The 25,673-nt window shown below is 34.0% G+C and overlaps 5 protein-coding genes across 7 annotated transcripts in view; 2 read left to right on the top strand and 3 right to left on the bottom strand.

The window, feature by feature from the left end:
* LOC127180157 (uncharacterized) overlaps nt 1–1,297 on the bottom strand; it is a 31,845-nt gene extending 30,548 nt beyond the window's left edge. Inside the window, exons 1-4 of the mRNA XM_051134132.1 lie at nt 907–1,297; nt 363–446; nt 142–264; nt 2–54 (exon numbers count right to left, since the gene is read on the bottom strand). Coding sequence (XP_050990089.1) covers nt 2–54; nt 142–264; nt 363–446; nt 907–1,030 — 384 coding nt within the window. The 5' untranslated portion in view covers nt 1,031–1,297. The remainder of the gene's footprint in view (nt 1; nt 55–141; nt 265–362; nt 447–906) is intronic.
* Nucleotides 1,298–2,008: 711 nt separating this feature from the next.
* Nucleotides 2,009–7,315, bottom strand: LOC127182491 (lymphocyte antigen 96-like). 2 transcript variants are annotated; one of them, XR_007829919.1, is made up of 5 exons: nt 6,303–7,315; nt 3,735–5,202; nt 3,415–3,537; nt 3,287–3,339; nt 2,009–2,467 (listed from the first exon to the last, which is right to left on the bottom strand). XR_007829919.1 is itself a non-coding variant. In XM_051137786.1 (5 exons), exons 1-5 carry the CDS (start codon nt 4,181–4,183, stop codon nt 2,309–2,311), a joined length of 537 nt encoding a protein of 178 aa, XP_050993743.1. In that variant the 5' UTR covers nt 4,184–7,315; the 3' UTR covers nt 2,009–2,308. The 2 variants fall into 2 exon arrangements, 1 of the variants encoding a protein (XP_050993743.1); XM_051137786.1 differs by having other exon boundaries at nt 3,735–3,818; nt 4,066–7,315.
* A 1,452-nt stretch (nt 7,316–8,767) lies between these two features.
* On the bottom strand, nt 8,768–10,960 carry tmem70 (transmembrane protein 70). Its single transcript, XM_051137777.1, has 3 exons — nt 10,691–10,960; nt 9,753–9,852; nt 8,768–9,369 (listed from the first exon to the last, which is right to left on the bottom strand). Exons 1-3 carry the CDS (start codon nt 10,889–10,891, stop codon nt 8,924–8,926), a joined length of 747 nt encoding a protein of 248 aa, XP_050993734.1. The 5' UTR covers nt 10,892–10,960; the 3' UTR covers nt 8,768–8,923.
* Nucleotides 10,961–11,117: 157 nt separating this feature from the next.
* On the top strand, nt 11,118–13,242 carry elocb (elongin C paralog b). Its single transcript, XM_051137804.1, has 4 exons — nt 11,118–11,264; nt 11,629–11,657; nt 11,841–11,984; nt 12,540–13,242. The coding sequence occupies exons 2-4, from the start codon at nt 11,654–11,656 to the stop codon at nt 12,728–12,730; spliced, it is 339 nt and encodes a 112-aa protein (XP_050993761.1). The 5' UTR covers nt 11,118–11,264; nt 11,629–11,653; the 3' UTR covers nt 12,731–13,242.
* Nucleotides 13,243–14,683: 1,441 nt separating this feature from the next.
* Nucleotides 14,684–22,164, top strand: ube2wa (ubiquitin conjugating enzyme E2 Wa). Of its 2 annotated transcripts, none has more exons than XM_051095905.1 (6): nt 14,684–14,771; nt 15,327–15,418; nt 20,156–20,258; nt 20,355–20,510; nt 21,013–21,088; nt 21,206–22,164. In XM_051095905.1, the coding sequence occupies exons 1-6, from the start codon at nt 14,757–14,759 to the stop codon at nt 21,217–21,219; spliced, it is 456 nt and encodes a 151-aa protein (XP_050951862.1). In that variant the 5' UTR covers nt 14,684–14,756; the 3' UTR covers nt 21,220–22,164. The 2 variants fall into 2 exon arrangements, with proteins under 2 accessions (XP_050951862.1, XP_050951871.1); XM_051095914.1 differs by lacking the exon at nt 14,684–14,771 and adding an exon at nt 14,806–15,087.
* Nucleotides 22,165–25,673: the final 3,509 nt, after the last annotated feature.

Below are 25,673 nucleotides of genomic sequence, written 5' to 3'. Positions count from 1 at the left end.
CCTCAGGGCCAAAAAACTTTTTCACGTAAAATGGAACGGTGTCATGAAGTGTTTCTGAAACAAAAAACCAACCTCATCGTTATCCCAGCTGCATCACCACAGTAAACCATAATGCAGTAAACATATTCCAACATGTAGTACCTCCTTTGATGATGTAACAGAATTTAATATCTTCACAAGCAACATCTGGCTGCACATGATCCAACCACAGCTGATCTTTGTAGTAAACAACACCATGATATCCACAGCGACTGATCGTGAACACTGAAAAACAAGACAAATTTCAACAGGCCATAAAAGGTTAAATTAAACATAAATAAGACTATATTATATAATCAACATAAAATCTTTCACAGACTTACTCGGGATTACTGTATAAGTTACAGTGTACAAATTCACTCCTAAATGGCAGGGGGCACCAGTCATTGACAGGTAATACAACGGACCTGATTAAAGAGTAAGAGTATTAGCGGTTCATAATGAATTAAAGGTAGCACTTAATTTTAAGATGTCCTTGTCCTTGGACACCTTAAAATAAATTAGTTTTTATGCCATCATGCATTATCTTTTGGGGGTTACTAATAGTTTTTCTATGTACACATACTGTTAAAAAAATTGAAGTCAGTAAGATTTTTTTTTTTTTTCTGAAAGAAATTAATACTTCAGTTCAGAAAGAACACATTAAAAAGCAATAGTTAAGACATTTATAATATTACAAAACATTGTTATTTCTAATAAATGCTGAACTTTCTATTTGTATTTGTTAAGGAACCCCTCAAAAATGTATCCGTTTCTACAAAATATTAAGCATTTAAACAGCATATTAGAATTATTTCTGAAGGATCACATTACTGACCCCAGACTGTATATGAAGTGTGTAAATATGAAGTTTTTGATTCCACTTACCATCAAAGGTGTACCAAATATCAACATATTCCGAGGAGCACATTAATTTTTTCTCAGCAGTCACAGATGACAAACAAAATAATGTAATAAAACAGAGAAAAGCTAAAGAACACAAATGCACCATATCTATTATCCTTCATGAACGATACCAGAGGCAAACAATATCGAAATAGCTGAGAAGCTTGGATTTAAACAGAACAAATTTTCAACTATCCATTTTCCAAAAACAGTTCTTGCTTTTGACAATGCACTGCATTGTTGTAAAACACTATTGGTTTGAAACCACGTTTTTTTGCTTTGTTTTATTTTTTTGGGAACTGCCTGTGGTTATGTAAACAGGGGACTTTTGAACAAAGGAAGTTTTGTCATGAGAAATGAAGACAGTTTCATATGTTTCAGCATCACAAACATACTGCATGGCATAAAATGTCTGCAGATATTTTATATATTAAAAGAGTCTACTGAAATGACTAAATTAAATTTCCTGTCTCCCTGCTTTTTACACCAATGCCTGTTTTTATGAGTAAGTGTGGCGTCACATATACTTCTCACCTAGACAAATAAAGAGTTTATTTATGTATGTCATTAGTGTATTTTACAGGTTAAATACAAAAATAAATAAATAAATAAATAAAAATGAACAATTAGAACAATCTGCCAGTGTATGTATACCTGCCAGTGCCCAGGTAGATAAATTCCTCTACAATTAAAATGTCATAAAAACACTGTGCACCAATACTTTTAAGTTGGTTTTGGTTTAATGAAATCAAATCTTATAAAAGAACTTAATATAAGTATATATAAATAAATATATATCAATTATCTACTTGAACTTATCATAGAGCACAGAATGGAATGTCTGCTAAAAAATAAAATAAATACATAAATAAAAAGGAAACAGCGATACCACGCATGGCTTGTCTTATATACTTCCCATCTGTCAGAAAATAGACATGTGAACAAAGAAGTGCCAGTAAACAGAAGTTTTGCAACAAAATAAATTCTCACAGTAAATTGCATTGCATTTGCAATTTATTTACACTTGCAATTTATTAATACTTTCACAGACATTTCACAAACTGAAAGCATATCATGACTCTCTTGTTCTTTGATCAAGCATACAGTAAATCTGTAATATTATTACAGTTTAAAATAAGTTTTATCATTATATTTATCTTTTTAATATATTTTAAAACGTAATTTATTCCTGGGATGGCAAAGCTGAATTTTCAGCATCATTACTCCGGTCTTCAGTGTCACATGATCCTTCAGAAATCATTCTAATATGCTGATTCGGAGCTCAAGAAACATTTTTATCACCACTAAAAAAAGTTGTGCTATATGAAATAGAAATCTAAAAATAGAAAAGTATTCATTTCTTTCAAAAAACGTTTTTGCCTTACTAATTAAGAATAGGACTTGTCCTACAGCTCCCAGCTGTTAAAAAAAATGAATTCTGAGAACTGGTACTTTTAATTTGCATAGTGACGTTGAAACGTAATGTCAGAATGTTTTCAGCATCATCAACAATGTTCACATCCACGTAAATCCGATATTCTCCCTGCAATGTAAAACTAAATTAATTTCATAGCTTTACAGGTACCTATTAGCAATTTTTTTTTTTTAATTTGTTATGTGCTTGTATCCAAAGCAATGTATTAATATATATATACACACACACACACACACACACACACACATATGTATACATATATATATACATACATATATATACACATATATATATACATACATATATATACACATATACATATATATACACATATACATATATGCTCGTTGGGAATTGCGCACATGACCTTTGCATTGCCATGCTATATTATAGTGTATAGACTACATATCAAGTTACAATAAGATAAATAAAATCTAAAAACTTTTTTAAAATATAACAGTTTTATTTTGAAATGGGTAAAGCGTTTGTTATGAAACTGTTTGTAATGAAAGCGTTTGTAATAAAGTCTCTGGACAAGAAAATATTAATATATATAAAAGGTTTGTGACATGGGTGAGACTTCGATTTTATTAGCTGCTAAACGGAAATGACGAGAAGAATAACCACATACAGTAAACGTTAACACTATTTGCACTACAAACCAGTGTGTTCATAAATAAGATAATACATTAAAATAATATGGTAAGACACACCAATTTGCAATATCAAGCAGCAATACGAGCTGTTTTCTACGCCAAATAACTGGACGCCGATGAGACCAGAAGCCAAGCCCATAAAATTTACAATTGGTTGCGCCCAGTCTTACAGTAAAAATAAGGTGGGTATATTTTTACCTGTCAGATTTGCTATAGGTTAGTAATACTCATTTATAATGGAAAAGACAAGTCACAACTGCTGATTACTCACCTTAGGTCCATAATATTTTCTCAGATAAACTGGAACTGTTTCATGAAGTGTTTCTAAAACAAAAGAATGCAGTCTCATTAGTGAGACCACTATGTTTTGATGTAGTAAAACTGTGTAATATGTAGTACCTCCTTTGATGATGTCACATAATTTCAAATCTTCACAAGGAATATCTTGCTGCATGTGATCCAACCACAGCTGATCTTCGTAGTAAATTAGAGCATGAAATCCTATACGTGTGATCGTGAACACTGAATGAATTAAGAGGTCAAATAAATAATCATTAAAAAAAGAATAATAAGTATTTGATCTAGTTATTAGATGTAATTATTATTATTATAAATATTTAACAGGTAGTGAATAGTGAAGCTTGATTCCTACTGGCAGGTGCATAAAGTGTACGTTATATTATATGCATAATATAAGCATACATTTTTCATAAACTTACTTGGAATTACTGTAGTTGTTATATTGTACACTGTCATTCCTAGAGAGCAGGGGGATATAGCCACTGACATGTAATATAATGGCCCTGATTGAAGAGAGCATTAGGTTTTTTAAAAATTGAATAACAAAGAAATCAAATAGAATAATGAAAAGAGATTCATAAGCATCATTTGTAAACGTAACAGTAATTACACAAATTGAATTTGCAAGAGTCTCGGTTAAGAAAGAATTGTTCTATAAACGATGAGTTTTTATCACTTTTGCTGGCACTTTACGTTCTGAGGTAACAGATTAAATTGAATAAGTAAAGAGTAAAAAAAAAATTACCTTACCATTGTAGCTGTACCAAATGCTAACACTTTCTGAGGAACAAACCCAGTGTTTTTCTTCCGAGGACATAGAAGGCAATGCCAGCACATAGCAAAGAAAAACTGAAAGGTGCTGAAGCATCACTGCTGTTCGTATTTAATGAAACAGTGGCAAAATCTCTCTGTCTTTAATGGCTTTTCTTCCTGAAAGTTGGGATATAAAAATTTCATGATACTAATAACAACAGGACACAACAATGCACTGCACTGTTGCAAAACTTCTCTTTTGGATTAAACCATGAATCATGTTTTTTCCATGTAGGTACCTGTAATTATGTGAACAAAGAAGTGTCAGACGCTTGGCCACAAAAGAATTTCTGACAATAAGTTCAGAGGATGTTTGCATTTAAATGTAATTTATTTACATTTTCACAACTAAAACCATAACATGACTTTTGATATTATTAAAGAAACTGCATAGAAAATCTAAACTCTCTCCTATATTACACACCACACACACACACAAATCTGAGTCTAATCTTAAACTTTTGAAAAGTAAGTTTATCTTGTCTTTGCTGAGATTTTCTTTTCTTACAGCCCTCCCAGCTGTCCAGAAATTGCATTCTTGCTTCCAGGACTTTTTACTTGTGCAGTGATGTTGAAATGTAATGTCAGCATTTTTTCAGCATCATCAACAATGTTCACATCCAAGTAAACCTCATAAACCCCCTGTGAAGGAAAACAAAATAAAATGTGTTCCAAAGCAACACTTACTTTTTTACTTTTACTGAGAATTACGAACATGACCGTTGCATTGTCACACTATGCTATTAAAGCTACAGGAACAACTTTTAAAATCTTGTTTTTTAAAAAAATGGGCACAGCATTAGTGTTCACATCTCACCTGTGGAGTCAAAAATCGTTGTAAATAAAATGGAAAGGTATCATGCAGTGTTTCTGAAACCAAGAAACAATCAATATCCACAACTTCATCACTACAACAAAAGATAAAGTGGAGTAAACATATTCATGTAGTACCTCCTTTGATGATGTAACAGACTTTGACATCCTCACAAGGAATATGTGGCTGTGTGTACTCAAAGAAGAGCTGACCTTTGTCATAAACACGAGCAATATATCCTATACGAGCTACGGTGAACACTGAATAACAAAAAGTTTCAAAGTTACAAAGACAATATAATAAAAAAGCACTATACAGCTTTAATAGAGAGCTTAAACATTATTCCCAGTTGCATGATTAGGCTATATGCATTATACGCACTTCCCATGTCCCGGGGAAAACTGATGACTAACTTTCCAGTCCTGGAAAACACATGGAAACTGAGACCAAATTTAAGTTTTTTTATAAAGCAATACTTTATTATATTTGTGTTCAAATTTGTGTTTACTAAACATTTTTGCTATGGTGTTTAAATTGGTTCTGAAAATCATTTGTCATGTATAATTAAAAGCGTTATTATATTTACACTACCGTTCAAAAGTGTGGGGTCAGTACATTTTTATTGTTTCTTTTTTTTTTTTTTTTTTTTTAAGAAATTAATACTTTTATTCACCAAGGATGTATTAAGTTAATAATTAAAGGTTTATTAAAAGTTAATAATAAATAATTTACATTGTTATAAAATATTTATATTTTGAATAAACACTGTACTTTTTAAACTTGTTATTCATGAAAGAATCCTGAAAAAAAAAAAATCACAGGTTCCAAAAAATATTTGGCAGCACAACTGTTGATATTATCCAACAATGATCGTTCTAATAATAAATCCGCATATTAGAATGATTTCTGAAGGATCGTGTGACACTTAAGACTGGAGTAACAGCTGATAAAAATTCAGCTTTTCATCACAGGAATAAATTCTATTTTAAAGTATGTTAAAATAAAAAACATTATTTTATATTGTAAAAACATTTTGCAATATTACTGTTTTTTTTCTATATTTTTAATCAAATAAATGCAGCCTTGATGAGCATAAGAGACTTCTTTAAAGACTATTACAAGTCTTACTGACCCCAAACTTTTGAACGGTAGTGTAAGTCATGGCCATAAACTGCAGGACTATTAAAGACATTCAGAGAAAGGAATATATTTCTCCTTGTCTTGTACTCTTGCTGTAATTAAATTAAAAATATCCTTGTCTTGGAAAATGATCACTGAAAAAGACTGGGAAACCTGATAATGAATAAATTACATAATGTAATGATTGAGGAATAGATCTATTTGATTTCCATCAACTTACTTGGGATTACTGTATATGTTATTACATGCCAGTCCTCTTCTTGAGAACAGGGAGAACCAGTCGCTGACAAGTAATACAATGGCCCTGATTAAAGAGAGAACATCATGGAAAGAGTAAAAATACCTTCAATCATGATGCAAAACTAGTACATGTGTAGAATTTAAGATCCTAAAAGGACATGGTAATGGGGGAAAATGAGATGGGAAGAAAAATCATATTTTAAAGTGATAGTTCACCCAAAAATAAAAATTCTGTCATTAATTACTCACCCTCATGTCGTTCCAAACCTGTAAGACCTTCGTTCAACTTTGGAACACAAATTAAAGGGGTCATCGCATGCAGTGGTTTTTAATTAATCTGTAAAAATTATATCCCCTTTTTCAAATCGAGCCATTCTCAGATGCCTGTCATTCATGATCCAGCTTCACCTACAGCAGAAGTGAGTATAAGGGTTTTTTTTTTATGAACCTCTGCAGTCACTTTTCCTAATAACGTGCTAGTTAGCAAGTTTAGCAGCTAAACGTGGCTAAATGTGGCTAAGGTAAACAGGCTCGTCACTCCACAGAGAGAAGAGAGGGGCGGGGCGAGCAGAGCTCATTTACATTTAAAGCAGCCTCAACCAGAACAGGATGATTTTTGCAGAGCTGATTTTGGCAAGATAAAAAGGGTGTTGTTTTACACAACCACTGAGAATTTTTAACCAAAGTATATTAGAGACTTTTCATTAAGACTCTAAAGGATCATATCAACTTCCGATGCTTCAAGCATCCGATGACCCCTTTAAGATATTTTTGATGAAATCCAACAGGTTTTTGACTCTGCATAGACAGCAATGTAACTGAAACATTACAAGGCCAAGAAATATAGTAAGGACATTGGTAAAAAAGTCCATGTTACATCAGTGGTTCATCTGTAATTTTACGAACATACAAGAACACATAATGTTATAGCTTTGTTAAATTACAGTTAAACCACCAACATCCTTACTACCTTTTTCGGTCTTGAACATGCCAGTTGTGTTGCTGTCTGTGCAGGGTCAGAAAGCTCTCAGATTTCATCAAAAACATCTTAATTTGTGTTCCGAAGATGAATGAAGGTCTTACAGGTTTGGAACGACATGAAGGTGAGTAATTAATGACAGAATTTTCATTTCTGGGTGAACTATCCCTTTAATGCTCTTACATTCTCTCACATAACATTTCCCTTGGTGTTTGCTCTCAAAACATTTATGCCGGAAATACAGTGAGGTGGGAGGTGAATCTATATTTCAATGCTTTAGCAAATGAATGACAAAAGCATTTAAAATATATATTTTTTTAAATACAGTTGTTTTTTTGCATCACCATTTCCATCCAAGGGCTCTGTATTCCAAGAAGACAGTCTTTGTGACAATCGAAATGACCAATTATTAGTAAAATTAGCTATAGTCTTCACTTCTAAAAATAAAGGTGCTTCACAATGCCATAGAAGAAACTTTTTTTGTCTAAATGGTTCCATAAAGAACCTTTAACATCTGAAAAACATTTGTTTCACAAAAGTTTCTTTATGGCAAAAGAAGGTTCTTCAGATTATAAAAAGATAAGAAAGAGATGGTTCTGAATAACTATTTGACTGAATAACTCTTTTTAGAACCAAAAATGGTTCTTCTATGGCATCGCTGTGAAGAACCTTTTAAAGCACTTTTATTTATTTTTGTTGGAAACATTTCTCTACGTCAGAGGTGGCGAACTCCGGTCCTGGAGAGCCGCAGACCTGCAGAGTTCAGCTCCAACCCTAATTAAAACTCACCTCGCTGTTACTTTCTAGTAACCCTTCAGACCTTGATAAGCTTGTTCAGGTGTGTTTGATTAGGGTTGAAGCAAAACTATGTAGAGCTGCGGCTCTCCAGGACCGATGTTCGCCACCACTGCTCTATGTAAACATCTGTGAACACATCTTTCTTTTGCTGATAATGATTTGAACCACCGAGTCACTAAGTTATTATGTCAAATACTAGTACAGGCGTTGAATAGATCAAACAGAATCATTTAGCAATTAGTGTTGTATAAACAAAAATGTTATTGAACTCACCTTCGTAGCTGTACCAAACGCTAGCATGCTCTGAGGAGCAGAATAATCTTCTCTCAGTAAAGCCAAAGGACATACAAGGCAATGCTACAATATAAAAAATTAAAAATATAGTGTACAAAAACATAACTTATGCTTTTGTTTGTGAAAAAAAAAACTAGTAGGTGGATATCTCTCTCTGTCTGAATTAACTAATAACAGGTGTTATTTCTTGACCGAAATTCATAAAGTGTTACAGTAATTCGCTGCAGTATTGTGAAACTTCCCCCTTCAGATAGAGAGGTCACTGGATTTTCCCCTATAAATAGCACTGGATGTGAAAATAAGGAACTAATAAAAGTTAAAGTTAACGACCATAAGATCAAATAATGAAACAAAAACGGAATTTAGAGAGGGAGTGCAGACGGTAAATGGGAGTTTTCATTTATTTACACTTTCGTTTCTGCATCACTGCTATACTGGATGACATGCCAGCCTGCCAATATTTAATACAATACAGCGGTCCACTGAAATGATGAAAAGAAATTGATGGTCGTCCACTAACACTGGGCAAGTTAACTTTTATCTGGTTTGTTCAAGTCATCTGTGTCAAAGGAAAAGGGCCGGTCGTAACCCATGAGGTGGTTGTAGTCGTAGGGCAGAGAAAAAAGCATCGGGTTGACCAGCATTGAGCGTTTCCTGGCATAAAAACTGGTGAACATCCGACTGACATCAGGGATAACGACATCGCTCTGATGGAACACAGTCCGTTTCTCCACTAGAAGGGCGCTGTAAGTGATGGCCGTGTACATGTCCGTCTCCTTGTTGTGGTACAGGCGTACTACATAGCCTTTGGTGATCAAGTGGAGGAGAACAGGTGTCAGAAATGTGAAGAAACCTATAACACCACAAAATGCTACTTGCAGAGCCAAGCTGTTTACGCCGATGCCTGTTTTCAAGAGGACGTACGGCATCACACAGAGACTAAACATACTGCTGGAGTAGGAGAAAAACTTCACACCTACAACAAAAGAGCAGATTTAGTTATTAGATTATATATATATCTGTTTGGTAATTTAAGTGGTGTTTTACAAGTATAAATGCTGTATTTTCTATGCACCTTGTTCAGCCATTTGTAAATTTTATGGGTGTGGCTTCCGGTCTCATCCACGTCTAGCTATGTTTAGCTGTAAAAACAGCTCGTTTTGCTGCTTGATATTGCAAATTGGTGTGTCTTACCATATTATCTTAATTATAAGCACAGTGGTTTGTAGTGCAGTTTTAGAGTTTACTGCACGTTGTTCTTCTTCTAGTTATTTCCCTATAGCGGCAAATGGACCAGACGTCTCACCCATAGGCCTAATTCTGTGTTGAACAAAAAGGTGCAAATGCCAGGTAATTTACCAAGGACAGCTTTTCCCAGGTTGCCTGTGTAGATCAATTCTCCATCTTCGGGCTGGGCTGGTAAGGGTTTATACCATCGAACTGCACAATATTGCGGGTCCTACAAACATACAAATCTGTTAAGAGTAGCAATTCTGAACACTGAGATACAAAAACCACTGCTCACGGTTTTTTCATCAGATTAAAATTTTATGCTTTTTTTCTCAGAATGAAATTAATGCACTGGTATTTTGAAATATAAAGTGTATTTTTAAAAGCTGTAAATGTTAAGCTTTTCAAGCACTGTAAACATGTCATAAAAAATTATAAAACAGCACCTAATTAGATCATGTGGATCTAAACATATTTTAAATATATTTACATTTCCTCACATTTACATTTAATATTCTGTAGTGCTGTCAAACAATTAATTATGATTAATCACATCCAAAATAAAAGTTTTTGTTTACATAATACATACTGTGTATATTTATGATGCATATATAAAAACACACACATACAGTATATATTTTGAAAATATTTACATGCAAGTTTGTGTATTTATATATACAAAATAAATATACACAGACACATATATTAAGTAAACCAAAACCAATTTTGGATGCGATTTATCGAATCGTTTGACAGCATTAAAATATTACATTTTCTTTTGATATGTTTCTGCATGAAAGGACAATTTAATATTGTTTTAATTATTGTATATTAAAGTCGCATATTAGAAATAACTAAAAAAATATATAAATAAAATAAAGTAATAATAAAATAAAATAATATAAACGTATTTTATATTTTTGGACTCTTCTCTGCTCATTCAAATGATGAAAACATAAAATAAATAACAACCAGCCGCCCAGATATGGACAGTCTGCATAAATAATCGTACAATGTACATAAAGGTTAATAGCAAATGGCATATTTAGTAGTCTTCTACTAGGTACCTTTCTTGCATGAGCTTTTAAAAATGACCTTCGGATCTCATGCAGCAAATGATCCTGCCTCCTTAAAAATACAGCATGAGTGTTACAAATATTCCCATAGCTGTGTAATGTCGGACGAACGGCTACTTGCAGGTTTCTAACGATCTTCTGCTGATTTTTTGACAGACACCGAAACCCCTGTAAAATCCCAATCTGATACATTTTATCATATGGAGTTTTTCCACTTCCTCAGACAGCAAACGACTACACACCGGAAGCAATTTGTTTTACGAGCACACACGCAGTGCATCTGAAGATTTAATGCGCAAAAACCTCACAGGTGTTAAGAAGCATATATCTTACACATTACACTTTAAATACACTTCGACCGAAAAAACACAATTCTAATGTGTCATTAATTATTAAAGCATATTGATGATGACTCTTATTTTGTAAAATCTATAACGGAAGTGTGTTGATTCCCTGCCGGACAATTGTTTCCTGTTGTCGGCAGTGACAACAGAAGCAGCAGCAGCCAGAAGCTTATCGCAGAGAAAACTGAATAAACTGCCCTGACCAGCTCGATCTTACCGAGGTGAGACGTTATAGCGTGTATTTAATTATGACTATTTAATCTTGATTCGTACTAATGCTGTCTACTGGAATATTTGTGGAAAATACGATTTGTACGCTGTGCTTGAGCTAACTGGGAAGGGAACTCATTGCCTATGATTTATTGCACTGCATGTATAGCCCAATCTCCCACAGGATTAGTGAAGCTGTTTTATTATTGTGCCAAATGTTAATATAAACACCAGGTATTTTTTAATGTAAAGTAGATTATATAAATATTTGGTTCTTGTTCGGTTTCCGCAGCTGTTTTCATGAACATCTAACGTTTCATTATATTTTTGTCGGGTTAATATAAAATTGTTAATTTCTCTTTTAATATTTTTTAGAGACTGACCAGGGAAGACAGTAAGAATGGGTAAGACATTAAGTTTTTGTAAACAAATGAATTAATTACTTATCTTGGGCCTAGTCAGTTTGTGTTATAGGGAGAATAAATCATATGCTACTTTTAAAATATGTTTCATTTATTAAGGGATAAAAAATACTGTGTTTTTGCATGATATTATGTTGAGCATATGATCAATTGAATACATTTTAGACGGAGAAGAAAAAACCTATGGTGGCTGTGAGGGGCCAGATGCCATGTATGTGAAACTGATCTCCTCTGATGGCCATGAGTTTATCGTGAAGAGAGAACATGCTCTTACATCTGGAACAATCAAAGCTATGCTTAGTGGTCCTGGTGAGTATTTGTTAGAAAAATGAATGAATTACAGTGGATTACATTAATTTAAATTACATCAATTAATATATGAAGAGTTCAGATGCAAAAGCCTCTAAATCCATTTGATGTTTTATTTAAAATTAGCATTTCTTTCTGACTACTTTGTATAGGTTTCTATGGAAGTACTGGTACTTCTGAGTGGGCTGAGGGTGGAATGTGGCGAGTTTGAAGTAAAAGTATTTGATGGATGTATACTATGTGTCAGGAGCATTCACTCAGTCTCCTTATCTCATTTTTGCCTGAGATGGCTTTTAGCTGGTTTTGCATCTGAACTCTTCATATATATTTTTAGATTTTAAATGATTAGTGCTGTATTTGGTGTTGTGTATTTTTATATATTATTAATTCCTGCAGTGCTACTGTAGGGTCCTTACTGACTTTTCCCCAATAGTAGTTATTCCACATAGGCTGTATTTCTTTAAATGTGACGTTTTACATATTGTAAGCATGTATTTTAATGAAATATTAATAAAGCATTAAATTGTGAATAACATTGCTTTGTCTGTTTTTCAGGCCAGTTTGCTGAGAATGAAACGAATGAGGTCAACTTTCGAGAGATCCCGTCTCACGTCCTTTCTAAAGTGTGCATGTACTTTACATATAAAGTCCGCTATACTAATAGTTCAACAGAAATCCCAGAATTTCCTATTGCCCCAGAGATAGCGTTGGAGCTTCTGATGGCTGCGAACTTCTTAGATTGTTAAACATAAAAAAGAAACACTCATATACACATCTGGATGCAGAATAAATATGACAAGCAAAATATTATTGGTTTATTTTATTGCTTTAATACTTTCAGGTTTGCAAACAGAGATATGCTGTGCTGAATTAGAAATATAACAGTTTTTGGTAATTTGTCATATTTAACCTGTAATTTTTCTTTCCCCCGTTTTCTTAATATTAGCGGATATCTAAGTTATTTTTATTTTACTTTTTATTGTTTTAAGCTTTGACCCAGTATTAACTTGATCATTTCTGTATTGCAAAATAAGATGCCTGAAGTGATGCTCTCATATTAAATATTTTAATGACTAGAGTCAACCAGACACACATGTAATTTTATAATGTATCTGTTGGTGTTAACAAATTAAAACTTCAGTTGAAATAGATTTGTTATACCTTTTCTGCATGTGGATTCATCAGACAAATGTCTTGTAATTGTCCGCAGTAGTCATTCATCAGTTGTTTAATGAATAAAATCAGCTGTTCTTGAAAATATTTTGTTTATTTCATTATGCTTTCTGGAGTACATATGTGCACGTAAATCTGGGACACATCATCCAAAATGAAAATTCTATCGTCATTTACTCACTCACAAGTTACAACCAGCAGGAACATATTTCTTCTATGAAACACCAAAGATGATATTCCAAAGAAGGTAGGTAACCAGGCAAGTTTCTAGACTGACTTGTGTGTATTGATTTTTTTTTTTCTTTCCTTTTTTTTTTTTTTTTCATATTATGGAAGTTAGTGGGGGCCAACAAATGTTTAGTTACCCACATTCTTCAAAATATCATCTTTAATGTTTAACAGAAGAAAGAAAGTCATACAGGTTTGGTATGATAACAAAATGTACATTTTTGGGTGAATTATCACAATCCTAAAAGGAAGTTCCCCAAATCAACAGTTTAAATTGAATATTTCTTTTGTTTTCTATGGGTGACTTTGGTTTTTTTTTTTTTTTGCAAGTTAATGACACCAAGGCATAATTCTGCCTTGAAGAAAAAGAATCTAAATATATAGAATGTATTTATATATATGTGACCGTGGACCACAAAACCAGTCCTAAGTGTCACAGGCATATTTGTAGCAATAGCCAACAATACATTGTATGGGTCAAAATTATCGATTTTTCTTTGATGCCAAAAATCATTAGGGTATTAGGAAAAGATCATGTTCCATAAAGATATTTTGTAAATTTCCTACTGCAAATATATCAAACCTTAATTTTTGATTAGTAATATGCATTGCTAAAAAACTTCATTTGGACAACTTTTTGGATTTTCTAAATATTTTAACTTTGATTTGATTTTACAGATTTTCAAATAGTTGTATCCCGACTAAATATTGTCCTATCCTGACAAAACATCAATGGAAAGCTTATTTATTGATCTTACAGATGGTCCATAAATCTCAATTTCATAAAATTGACGCTTATGACTGGTTTTGTGGTCCAGGGTCACATATAAGACATCTAAATGTATAAAACATTACATTAAAACATTTCCCCCCGGCTTCACAAACAAGTCTTAAACCTAGTCCCAAACTAAAATGAAAGTCGGAGCTGTTTCATCCGAAAGAAACTTGCACTGAATGATCTTAAATTAAACCAATGGCCTTGTTTTGTCTCAAGATGCACTTCAATGGTTTTATTCTAAGGCACGTTTATACAATTACTTAAATGCCCTAATCGAACTAGGTATGTACCAACAGGAAATTGACTTTTAAAAATAAACCCATCCTGACAAATATCTACTAGAGGAAAGAGTGTGGTAAAGAGCGCAGTCCCCCTATTTATGCGTAGTTTCCACGTAACGTTACAATACATTTGTTTTGTATTTTATTATGTTAAAAAAAGACTGTTTTGGCTTATATAAGAAGATTTTAGCATGTTCACCTGTAGTACCACCCCCTAAACATTGTTGCAAACTGTTGTTGCATTGCGGTTCCGTGAAAAAACCCTGATCAGACGTCATTCGGCCAATCGCCTCTCTACAGGGGCTTTCCATCATGGCGTCTATGCAGGTGAGTATCTTCCTACATACACAAGCAACTATTTTCAAATAACAGTATAAAGAATTTGTCACCCATAGCTGTGACACGTACCGGGTTTCGTCCAGTGCCCCTGCCAGTACTGATCTGAGCCGAGGACAGTCAGCTGTTTCATGTATACGCACATTTGTTTACTTTGTAAGCTAGCGTTCAGTCAGTCTGACAACCCAACAAACTCTGTGCTGTCAACATCACATACCGCTGTGGAGGTGGAAGACGATACTTACAAAGGGATGTGAAACGAGAATTATGTAGAAGTGTTCTTCCGGAGCTGTAAATAACTGTGAAGGTGTTTAATCGCTAGCTTCTGTAGCAGTGGAACTCGTTTGTTTGACTAGCGTTGTTAGCAGTCTGCTTGCTAGTTGTGTTTTTAGTACTTTACGGACAATAGGATTTAATTAAGGTGAAGCGTTTAAAATGATACACTTTGTATTAAAATGATAGATTAGTGGTTTAGAATGATGTAATGAGGGATGGCCTTTTTTTACGTTGAGTTACCTTTCAAATCAAGTTATTTTCACTTTCCAGAAGCGATTACAGAAGGAATTGTTGGCATTGCAAAGTGATCCACCTCCTGGAATGACACTGAATGAGAGAAGTGTGCAGAACACAATCACTGAGTAAGTTGTGAGATGTGTAAAGATGCAAAATCAAGCAGCTGAGTATGGGTTATATTCTGACAGCTTGCAACGTTTTCCTATAGTTTGCATGAAAACGAAAATTTGTACTCTTTATAAATAAATGTAATAGATTTGATTGTTTTATTGTTGACCTCATAATGTTTAATCCGTATGTCAGCTGGATCTTCCAGTGAAAGTGACTTTATGTGACTTTATTTACTCGCCCTTCTGTTGTTGCAATCACATGAGATTTTAATTCATCTTTGAAACACAAATCAGATACTTTATAATGAAGCCTGGGAGATTTCCGAACTTTGACAAGTTTGTAGAGGTTGTAAATGTTCAGTATTAACCTCGTGGTTTGATCCAGGTTTTTTTTCCCATATACACTACCAGTCAAAAGTTTTTGAAACATATGATTTTTTTAGATTAAGTTTTTTTTAAGTCTCTTCTGCTCACCAAGCCTGAATTTATTTGATTTATTTATCTGCATTTATTTATTTGAAATAAACAGTACGAAAACAGTACAATTTAAAAATATTTTTCTATTTAAAATAACTGTTTTCTATTTGAATATATTTTGAAATGTAATTAATTTCTGTGATCAAAGCTAAATTTTCAGCATCAGGGCCCGAGCACTGCAGTGCGAGGACCCTATTGGAATTGCTCCGTTTATTCTTCTTCTTCTTCTTCTTCTTCTTCTTCTTCTTCTTCTTCTTCTTCTTCTTCTTCTTCTTCTCCAAAGTAAAAAGTCTTTTTGAGGGCCTAAACATGCTCGAAAACTCATGAAACTTTGCACACGCATCAGTCCTGGCGAAAATTTACATCTGATATAGTTTTCAGAAGTGGGTGTGGCAAAATGGCTCGATAGCGCCACCTATAAAATTTCAACGGAGTGCGCCTCGAGCTGCGTTTCACGTACATGTATGAAACTCGGTACACAGGTGAAGCACACCAATACCTACAAAAAAGTCTCCTGGTACAACATCCTAAACCCAACAGGAAGTCCGTTATATTGAATTTCCTGTACGATTTTTGTGCAGTTTTTGCCTTTTTCAGGCCTCGTACTTTAACGAACTCCTCCTACAGTTTTTATCCGATCATCTTCAAATTTGCTGAGTGTTATCATAAGGCCCTTGCGATGTTAAATTGCGAAGCTTTTGAGTTTTCGTCGAGGGGCGTGTCCGTGGCGGCCTGACAAAGTTCGACGTGTCGCCATGAAAAAGGAAGTGGCTGTAACTTAAGCATACAATGTCCGATCTGCCTCAAACTTCACATGTTTGATAAGAGTCGGGTCCTGAACACATGTCAGTGCCCATATTCAGTTATAGTCACAGCGCCACCTGCTGACAACAGGAAGTGACATGTTTAACACTGTTACGGACTCCTAACAACATATTAAAAAGCATTAGCAAGTTTTAAATAGGCTAGCAACATGCTACAATCATGCTAAAACATGCTAGCAACACTTAGCTAAGAGCTAAAGTATGCTATTAATTCAAAGAAAAAGAAAATTGCTGTAACTCATGCATACAATGTCCAATCTGACCCAAACTTAATATTCAACATTCTACAAACATAGTAAAGCATGCTAGTAACACTTAGCTAATATGCTAAAGCATGCTAATAATGCAATGAAACAGGAAGTTACTGTAACTCAGGCATACAATGTCCAATCTGCCCCAAACTTAACATGTTTGATAAGAGTCCTGGCCTGAACACATGCCCATGCCCGTATTCAGTTATAGTCATAGCGCCACCTGCTGGCAACAGGAAGTCACATGTTTAATACTGTTGTGGATGCCTAGCAACATTTTAAAAATATCAACAAGTGTTAAATAGGGTAGCAACATGCTAGAAACATGCTATAACATGTTAGCAACACTTAGCTAATTGCTAAAGCATGCTCTTAATGCAATGAAACAGGAAGTTACTGTAACTCAGGCATGCAACGTCCAATCTGCCCCAAACTTAATATGTTTGATAAGAGTCCTGGCCTGAACACTTTTACATGCCAATATTCAGTTATAGTCATAGCGCCACCTACTGTCAACAGGAAGTGACATGTTTAACACTGTAATACACTATTAGCAACACTAAAAAGCCATTGAGTACTAAAGTACTTAAAAACACACTCAAACATGCTCGCAACACTTACTTAATACTAAAGCATGTTGTTAAAGACATAAAACAGGAAGTTTTTGTAATTCATGTAAACAATGTCAAATCTGCCCCAAACTTCACATGTTTGATAAGAGTCCTGGTCTGAAGATATATACATGCCCATATTCAGTTATAGTCATAGCGCCACCTGCTGGCAACAGGAAGTGACATGTTTAACGGTGTTACTGACTCCTAGCAACATATTAAAAAGCGTTAGCAAGTTTTAAATAGGCTAGCATCATGTTACAATCATGTTAAAACGTGCTAGCGACACTTAGCTAAGAGCTAAAGCATGATATTTATACAAAGAAAAATTGCTGTAACTCATGCATACAATGTCCAATCTGCCACAAGCTTAATATTAAACATGCTACAAACATAGTAAAGCATGCTAACAACACTTAGCTAATATGCTAAAGAATGTTAATAATACAATGAAACAGGAAGTTACTGTAACTCATGCATACAATATCCGATCTGCCCCAAACGTAACATGTTTGATAAGAGTCCTGGCCTGAACACATGCCCATGCCCATATTCGGTTATAGTCGTAGCGCCACCTGCTGGCAACAGGAAGTGACATGTTTAATACTGTTATGGATGCATAGCAACATTTTAAAAAGTATCAACAAGTGGTAAATAAGGTAGCAACATGTTATAAACATGTTAAAACATGTTAGCAACACTTAGGTAATTGCTAAAGCATGTTATTAATGCAATGAAACAGGAAGCTATTGTAACTCAGGCATGCAATGTCCAATCTGCCCCAAACTTAACAGGTTTGATAAGAGTCCTGGTCAGAACACATTTACGTAACAATATTCAGTTATAGTCATAGCGCCACCTACTGTCTACAGGAAGTGACGTTTAAAACTGTGATACACTATTAGCAACACACTAAAATAAGCCACTGAGTGCTAAACTTGCTAAACACATACTCAAATATGCTAGCAACACGTACCAAGTGCTAAAGCATATTCTTAAAGCCACGAAACAGGAAGTTGTTGCAATTCCTGCAAACAATGTCCAATCTGCCCCAAACTTCACATGTTTGATGAGAGTCCTGGCCTAAAGATATCTACATGCTCATATTCAGTTAAAGTCATAGCGCCACCTGCTGGCAACCGGAAGTGACATGTTTAACACTGTGATGGTCTATTAAAAGCACAGCAAAATATGCCATATTGTGTTAAACATGCTAGAAACACTTTCTAAGTGCTAATGCATGCTATTAATGCCATGAAACAGGAAGTTGTTGTAACTCAGCTATACAATGTCCTATCTGCCCCAAACTTCATATGTTCCATAAGAGTCCTGGCCTGAACACATCTAAAGGCCAATATTCCATTACAATTATAGCGCCACCAGTTGGCAACAGGAAATGACTTGTCTTACACTAACTCAAGCATACCATGTTCAATCTGCACCAAACTTCATATATTTGATAAAAGCGCTGACCTGAAGACGTCTACATGCCAATATTCAGTTATAGGCATAGCGCCACTAGCTGGCAGCATGAAGTTTGGCACATCAAAATGACTTTGATATATTCCCCCTAAATTTACTATGTTAAAAGCATAGTGCCCACCGTTCGCTGTTTCCCTAAAGCCACCGGTCGGCGGTGAGCCCGGGTGCGAGGGCCCGTTCATCGCTGCAAGTTATTTTCACTTTCCAGAAGCGATTACAAAAGGAATTGTTGGCATTGCAAAGTGATCCACCTCCTGGAATGACACGGAATATATATATGCTTGGAGTCAGTATTTTTATTTATTTATTATTATTCTTTTTTTTTTTTTTTTTTTTTTTGAAAAAATATATAGAAATTAATGGTTATATTTAGCAAGAATGCTTTAAATTGATCAAAACACATTTAATAATGTTACAAAAGATTTCTATTTCAGATAAATGCTGTTTTTCTGAATTTTTTTGTTCATCGAAAGAAACCTGAAAAAATTCTACTACTGAGCAGCAAATCAGAATATTAGAATGATTTTTGAAGGATCATGTGATTGAAGTAATGATGCTAAAAATTCAGCGTTGATATCACAGGAAAAAAATACATTTTAAAATATATTCAAATAGAAAATATAGTTAAAATAGTTATTTTAAATAGTAAAAATAGTTCACAATCTTACTATTTTTGCTGTACTTTGGATCAAATAAATGCAGGCTTGGTGAGCAGAAGAGACTTCTTTAAACATTAAAAATCTTACTGTTCAAAAACTTTTGACTGGTAGTGTAAATATTAATTGACACCTACATAGAGTGCTTAAAACTGCTAAACAAATGCTTAAACATGTTTGCATCATAAGCATGTTTTTATGATCTTTTGAATCATCAAAGTCTTGGTAGACTTTCAGTGGAGGGACAGAAAATTCCCAGGTTTCGTTAAAATAGCTTCAGTTGTGCTTTGAAGATAAACGATAGTCTCATGGGTTTGGAACGGCATGAGGTTGAGTAAATTGTGAATTTTCATTTCTGAGTGAACTAACTCTAAGATAACTTTCATTTATTTTAGTCAAAGCAAGAAATCAATGATTGTATTCTCATAAACACATCTATGTGCTTGTCCAGGTGGTTTATAGATATGGAAGGTGCTCCGGGTACTCTCTATGAAGGAGAGAAGTTTCAGCTCCTCTTCAAATTCAGTAGTCGATATCCTTTCGATTCACCTCAGGTAAACTGTGAATCTTTTAACATGTTGGTTTGGTTTTTGTTTGTTTGTTTTATGTGTCAAAGCTGAATGCTTGTTGCTAATATATATTGTTTGTAGGTAATGTTCACTGGAGAGAATATCCCCGTCCATCCGCACGTCTATAGCAACGGTCACATCTGTTTATCTATTTTAACGGAGGACTGGTCACCAGCTCTGTCTGTGCAATCGGTTTGTTTAAGCATTATTAGCATGCTGTCAAGCTGCAAAGAAAAGGTAAATTTCAAAAGGTTAGTTCACCCAAAAATAACAATTTTGTCATTAATTACTCAACCCTTATATTTTTCCAAACCCGTAAGACCTTTGTTCATCATTGGAACACAAATTAAGATATTTTTGATGAAATCCGAGAGCTTTCTGACCCTGCATAGACAGCAACTACTACTTTCAAGATCCAGAAAGGTAGTACGGAAGGACATCATTAAAATAGTCCATGTGACAGGAAGCAATTGTTGAATAAAGTCATTATTTTAGTTTTCTCTGAAAAAAAAAAACAACTAAAAACAAAAAAAAAAAAAAAAAAATGTAATTTGTGTTCTGAAGATGAACAAAGTTCTTACGATTTTGAAGCAACATAAGGGTGAGTAATTAATGACAGAATTTTCATTTTTGGGTGAACTCTCACTTTAACCTTTTAACTGATTAAACTGGGGAAGCTTAATGAAATCCATTTATCATGCTTGTCTAATGAACCTGTGGTTTGTTTTTTGTTTTTCAGCGACGTCCTCCAGATAACTCCTTTTATGTAAAGACATGTAATAAGAATCCAAAGAAAACCAAGTGGTGGTATCACGGTGAGTGTATCTCATTATCTTCTATAAGAAAATCGTTTCATTCGAGTTATTTTAGTGTCTGAGCAAAGTTCAAATCACTTTGTTTGCTTTGCTCTCTCTTCTTCTTTTGTTTTTCAGATGATACATGCTAGTATCCACACCATTTTGATATATAAACAGACTTTTCCAAGTACATCAAGTACTATATGATACAGTCTTTGGGTTAAGACTGAACCAGCAGACCCCGGATGGTGATTTATATGTGGATTAGGCGTACACTTCTGCTGACTGGAAAATGCGCATAAAAATTGCAGGAATGTAACCCACCCGGCAAGTATATTTTGATGGAAGCAAGATGTGGAGCTTTTTTTTTTTTTAATGTTTGATTTATGTCGTATTGTTTTCTTTCATAAGCCTTTAAGGGTTTGCACCGATTGTGCAATAATAACTTCAGTGTGGGTTTGGAATAAAAGGAGCATCAGTGCAAATCAGAAAACCAGCTACTGTAATAGATTAATCATCAAAAACAGATGACAGATGTCTATCATTGCTTGGTTATGCACTGTGAAATTCAAAACAGGGCACATTTTTACATGTATTTTATGTCATTTCTTTTAGTTGTATATTTTAAAACCATAGTTTCTTTTAAACCATAAGCCATTTTAAGTTGAATATTGTAGCTGGGTGTGGTGTATAGTACTATTCTGGTAAATGTTATATTTACGGATATGTACAGAGTTAATGCAGGGTGTTGATCATATGTCATGATCTTAAAGGTTATTTGGAATTACACAAATGCTTTGTGGGTTAGGATTTAAGCACTGGTTTTATAGATAGACGCCCATTTTGTGTAGTTAAAACAAAAGGTAACTTCAAGCATAATCACTTTATCTTTTATGTGAAGCTCTATCTAGTTATATTAAAATTGTCTGTTTGATTTAATGATTTATCCAACTGTGCTGGGAGGTTCTTTTAAAAAGATGACTTTTCCATGCCATTAGCTTTAGAAAATGTAAAGTTTGTCTTCATTGTTTTGTTAAAACTTTATTTAACTTTATTTAAATGAAACATTCTTATTAAAGTAATATATTTTGAAATGCTGTCATGTATCTTAATTAGACTACTTTATAAATGTTTATTGTGTGACTGCAAATATTGTTTAAGTAATTAAGTTATCCTCAAAATTGTCAGACTGTGATGGTATGCAAACAGTGTATGTTATGTCAGTTGCACACGCCACCGTTAATGCTAGTTTGTTATTGAATGCTGATCTGTCCACTAGAGGGAAGCACAGTTTTGCAAACAGATAGGTTACTTTCACATTCATGCTTGTTGCGTACATAGCAGCAAACTACTAAACTGTCCAAAAGTTGAGGGTTGGTTTTTTTTTTTTTTAAATACAAGGCTGCATTGATTTGATCAAAAATACAGTAAAAACCCTAACCCTACAGTAACAATGTGAAAATTATTACAATTTATAATAAATCTTTTCTACTGTAGTGAATTTAAATATATAGATTTATTCCTGTGATGGCAAAGCTGAATTTTCAGCAGACATTACTCCAGTCTTCAGTGTCCCATGATCCTTCAGAAATCATTCTAATATGCTGATTTGGTGCTTACGCAACATTTCTTATTATCAACGGTGAAAACAGCTGTGCTGCTTAATATAATTGTGAAAACCTGATACATGCAGAATTTTCTGATTAATAGAAAGTAACAATGTAAGTGACTTTTGACTAACTTAAAGGATCATTGCTGAATGAAAGTATTAATTTCTAAAAGGTTCTGTAAGAACAATAATAATATTTGTAAAAATGATATCAGAATAAGTGCTGTCAAATCCATTAATCGCGATTAATCGCATCCAAAATAAAATGTAAATAAAACAAATGCACACATACATGTGTATATATATAACAAATATATATATATATATATATATATGTGTGTGTGTGTGTGTGTGTGTGTGTGTGTACTTGTTTTTGCTACATTGTGGGGACCAAATGTCCCCACAAGGATAGTAAAACCTGAAGTTTTTGACATTGTGGGGACTGGCCTGTGGTCCCCACAATGTTAAAAAATGATTAAAAATAGTAAATGATGTTTATCTGAAAGTGTAACGATGCAAACATGTTTTCTGTGAGGGCTAGGTTTAGGGTTAGGGTTAGGGTTGGGTTAGGGGATAGACAATATCGTTTGGTCAGTATAAAATCTATAGAAGTCTATGGAAAGTCCCCACAATTCACAAAAACAAACGTGTGTGTGTGTGTGTGTGTGCACCTGGTATTTATCACGTTATGGGGATAGTAATACCAGTACATTTTGACCTTGTGGGGACATTTGTGAGGTCCCCATGAGGAAACAAGCTTATAAATCATGCAGAATTAGTTTTTTTGAGAAAGTAAAAGTGTGCACAGTCTCCTGTGAGGGCTAGGTTTAGGTGTCGGGTAGGTGTAGGGCAATAGAAAATACGGTTTGTACAGTATAAAAACCATTACGCCTATGGAATGTCCCCATAAAACATGTAAACACAACATGTGTGTGTCTGTATATATGTGTGTATATATGAATAAATAAATAAATATATATATATATATATATATAAATATATATATATATACAGTGTTGGGGAGTAACTAGTTACATGTAACGGAATTACGTAATTTAATTACAAAATAAATGTAATTGTAATTAGTTACAGTTACTGAGAAAAAAATATGTAATTAAATTAGTTACTTTTAAAAAATGCCAGTGATTACAAAGGAGATTACATCTGCATTTTTTCACACACCCACCCCCACTTACACAGTGACCCGAGTTCGATTCCCGTCTCAAGGTCCTTTGCTGATCCCGCTCCCCTCTCTCCTCCCAGCTCTTTCCTGTCATCTCTGTACTGTCCTATCACAATAAAAGGAATAAAAAGTAATAAAAAAAAGTCTGAATTTGTGGTGGCTGTGCTTTAAATTAAATTATTACACAGCTCAGACTCTTTCGGGACAACTTAAGTCAGTGCTATATGCTTGATAATTTTTCTTGGTGGAAGCTTTGTATTTGGTTAGCTAATCAAATATTAAACCTTAATTCAATATTATGTGGACAATTTCTTAATTCTGTCATCCTGGTATCATGGACTTGCTCTATTGTTTCATACAAACGCAGCTGCTTCCATTTTTTTTTTTTTTTTTTTTTTTTTTTTTTGTACACTGTAATGGATTATAAGATAACTAACAAAGTAGTACTATTTAATTATTTATGTGGTGAAATGTTATGCAAGAAAACTGGTATGACTGCACTGTATCCTTAAAATGTCTAGTCTGAACTTTCCGTTTGCTAGCAACTGATTTCTCCATGGAAGCCTTGTGTTCATATATTTCAACTCTAATTATTTTGACACAAAACATCTAAATAATCTATCAAGCAGCTGTGTAATAATTGAGATAATGTAGCCAGTTGTTATCGCAAAATAAAGATGTATCCCTTACTTATTATAATCTTAATTCAAGTGATAAAGGATTTTGAAAGTCTGACAGTAATCAGTGTTGAACACTACTGTAAGGTTAACTCTGCCTGGTTTAAATGTTTCAAAATGATTAACAGTTGAAAATAATAGAAATTTAAGAAGTAAGAAGTAACTTGTAATCTGTAACCTATTACATTTCCAAAGTAACCTTCTCAACACTGCGTATATATATATATATATATATATATGTATATGTATGTATGTGTATGTCTGTGTGTATGTATTTATATATGATTAATATACAAATATATATTACATATGTTCTTAAATATATACATGCATGTGTGTGTACTTATGTATACATATACAATTTATAAAATGTACACCTGTAAACACAAACCTTCATTTTGCACGCTATTCATCGCGATTAATATCGATTTGACATCGTTAATCAGAACATCTAATGTGTTTACAGTATTAAGGTATTAGTATTAAGTTTAAATCATTAAATGGTAAGAGCGTATTATCAACTGCTGGGTTAAAAACAACTAAGCGCTGGGTAAAATATAGACATACCCAGCGATTGGGTTGTTTTGACCCAGCGGTTGGATTAAATGTTTAACCCAACCTTCTGGGTAGTAACCCAGTTGTTTTGCTGGGTCAAAACAACCGTATTTTGTAATTTGTCCATATTTAACCCAGTAGCTTTTAGAGTGTATAGTATATTTGCAGCACGTTTTACTATATATGTTTGTGTATTGTATTGGTTTGAATGAGCAATGAGGCCAGTAAAACAGCCTGAATGAGGAACTGGAAAGACAACATCGTGTCTACACCGGACGCGACAAGCGACCGTCGCATATCATTTGAGCCTAGTGTCTGTACGTCATAAATAGAACGCGACATTTTCGTGGCGTGTTGTGTAGCGTCGCGCCGCGCCACATCCAGTGTAGACAGCATCACTGATTATAATGGGTTCTCTTGCGTCCAGTGTGTAGACACAGCGTAAAGGTTATTCCAGATTATTATTTTCTTCTTATTATTATTACTGTAGCGAATTGTAGCGAATAAAGGTACAAGAAGTTGTAACAGTAGTTACAGTGTGAGCAGCAGGGGTAACCCAGTCATCAAGAATGATTCTTA

Source organism: Labeo rohita, chromosome 2 (assembly GCF_022985175.1).
Source record: "Labeo rohita strain BAU-BD-2019 chromosome 2, IGBB_LRoh.1.0, whole genome shotgun sequence".
NCBI lineage: Eukaryota > Metazoa > Chordata > Actinopteri > Cypriniformes > Cyprinidae > Labeo > Labeo rohita.
The sequence above is the reverse complement of the archived record's forward strand: the minus strand, read 5'-3'. Positions and strand labels throughout refer to the sequence as shown.

Excerpts from the sequence above, each read along its gene's own strand:
- ube2wa (XM_051095905.1), top strand. Across the intron at positions 15,419-20,155 it reads GTGCAGAACACAATCACTGA|GTGGTTTATAGATATGGAAG; the intron begins GTAAGTTGTGAG and ends GTGCTTGTCCAG. Across the intron at positions 20,259-20,354 it reads ATCCTTTCGATTCACCTCAG|GTAATGTTCACTGGAGAGAA; the intron begins GTAAACTGTGAA and ends TATTGTTTGTAG.
- tmem70 (XM_051137777.1), bottom strand. The coding sequence starts at position 10,891 with ATGTATCAGATTGGGATTTTACAGGGGTTTCGGTGTCTGTCAAAAAAT. Across the intron at positions 9,853-10,690 it reads TAAAAGCTCATGCAAGAAAG|GACCCGCAATATTGTGCAGT; the intron begins GTACCTAGTAGA and ends GTATGTTTGTAG. Across the intron at positions 9,370-9,752 it reads CCTGGGAAAAGCTGTCCTTG|GTGTGAAGTTTTTCTCCTAC; the intron begins GTAAATTACCTG and ends CTTTTGTTGTAG.
- LOC127182491 (XM_051137786.1), bottom strand. The coding sequence starts at position 4,183 with ATGCTTCAGCACCTTTCAGTTTTTCTTTGCTATGTGCTGGCATTGCCT. Across the intron at positions 3,538-3,734 it reads AACAACTACAGTAATTCCAA|TGTTCACGATCACACGTATA; the intron begins GTAAGTTTATGA and ends TAATTCATTCAG. Across the intron at positions 3,340-3,414 it reads ATGTGACATCATCAAAGGAG|AAACACTTCATGAAACAGTT; the intron begins GTACTACATATT and ends CTTTTGTTTTAG.
- elocb (XM_051137804.1), top strand. Across the intron at positions 11,985-12,539 it reads AGCTATGCTTAGTGGTCCTG|GCCAGTTTGCTGAGAATGAA; the intron begins GTGAGTATTTGT and ends TCTGTTTTTCAG.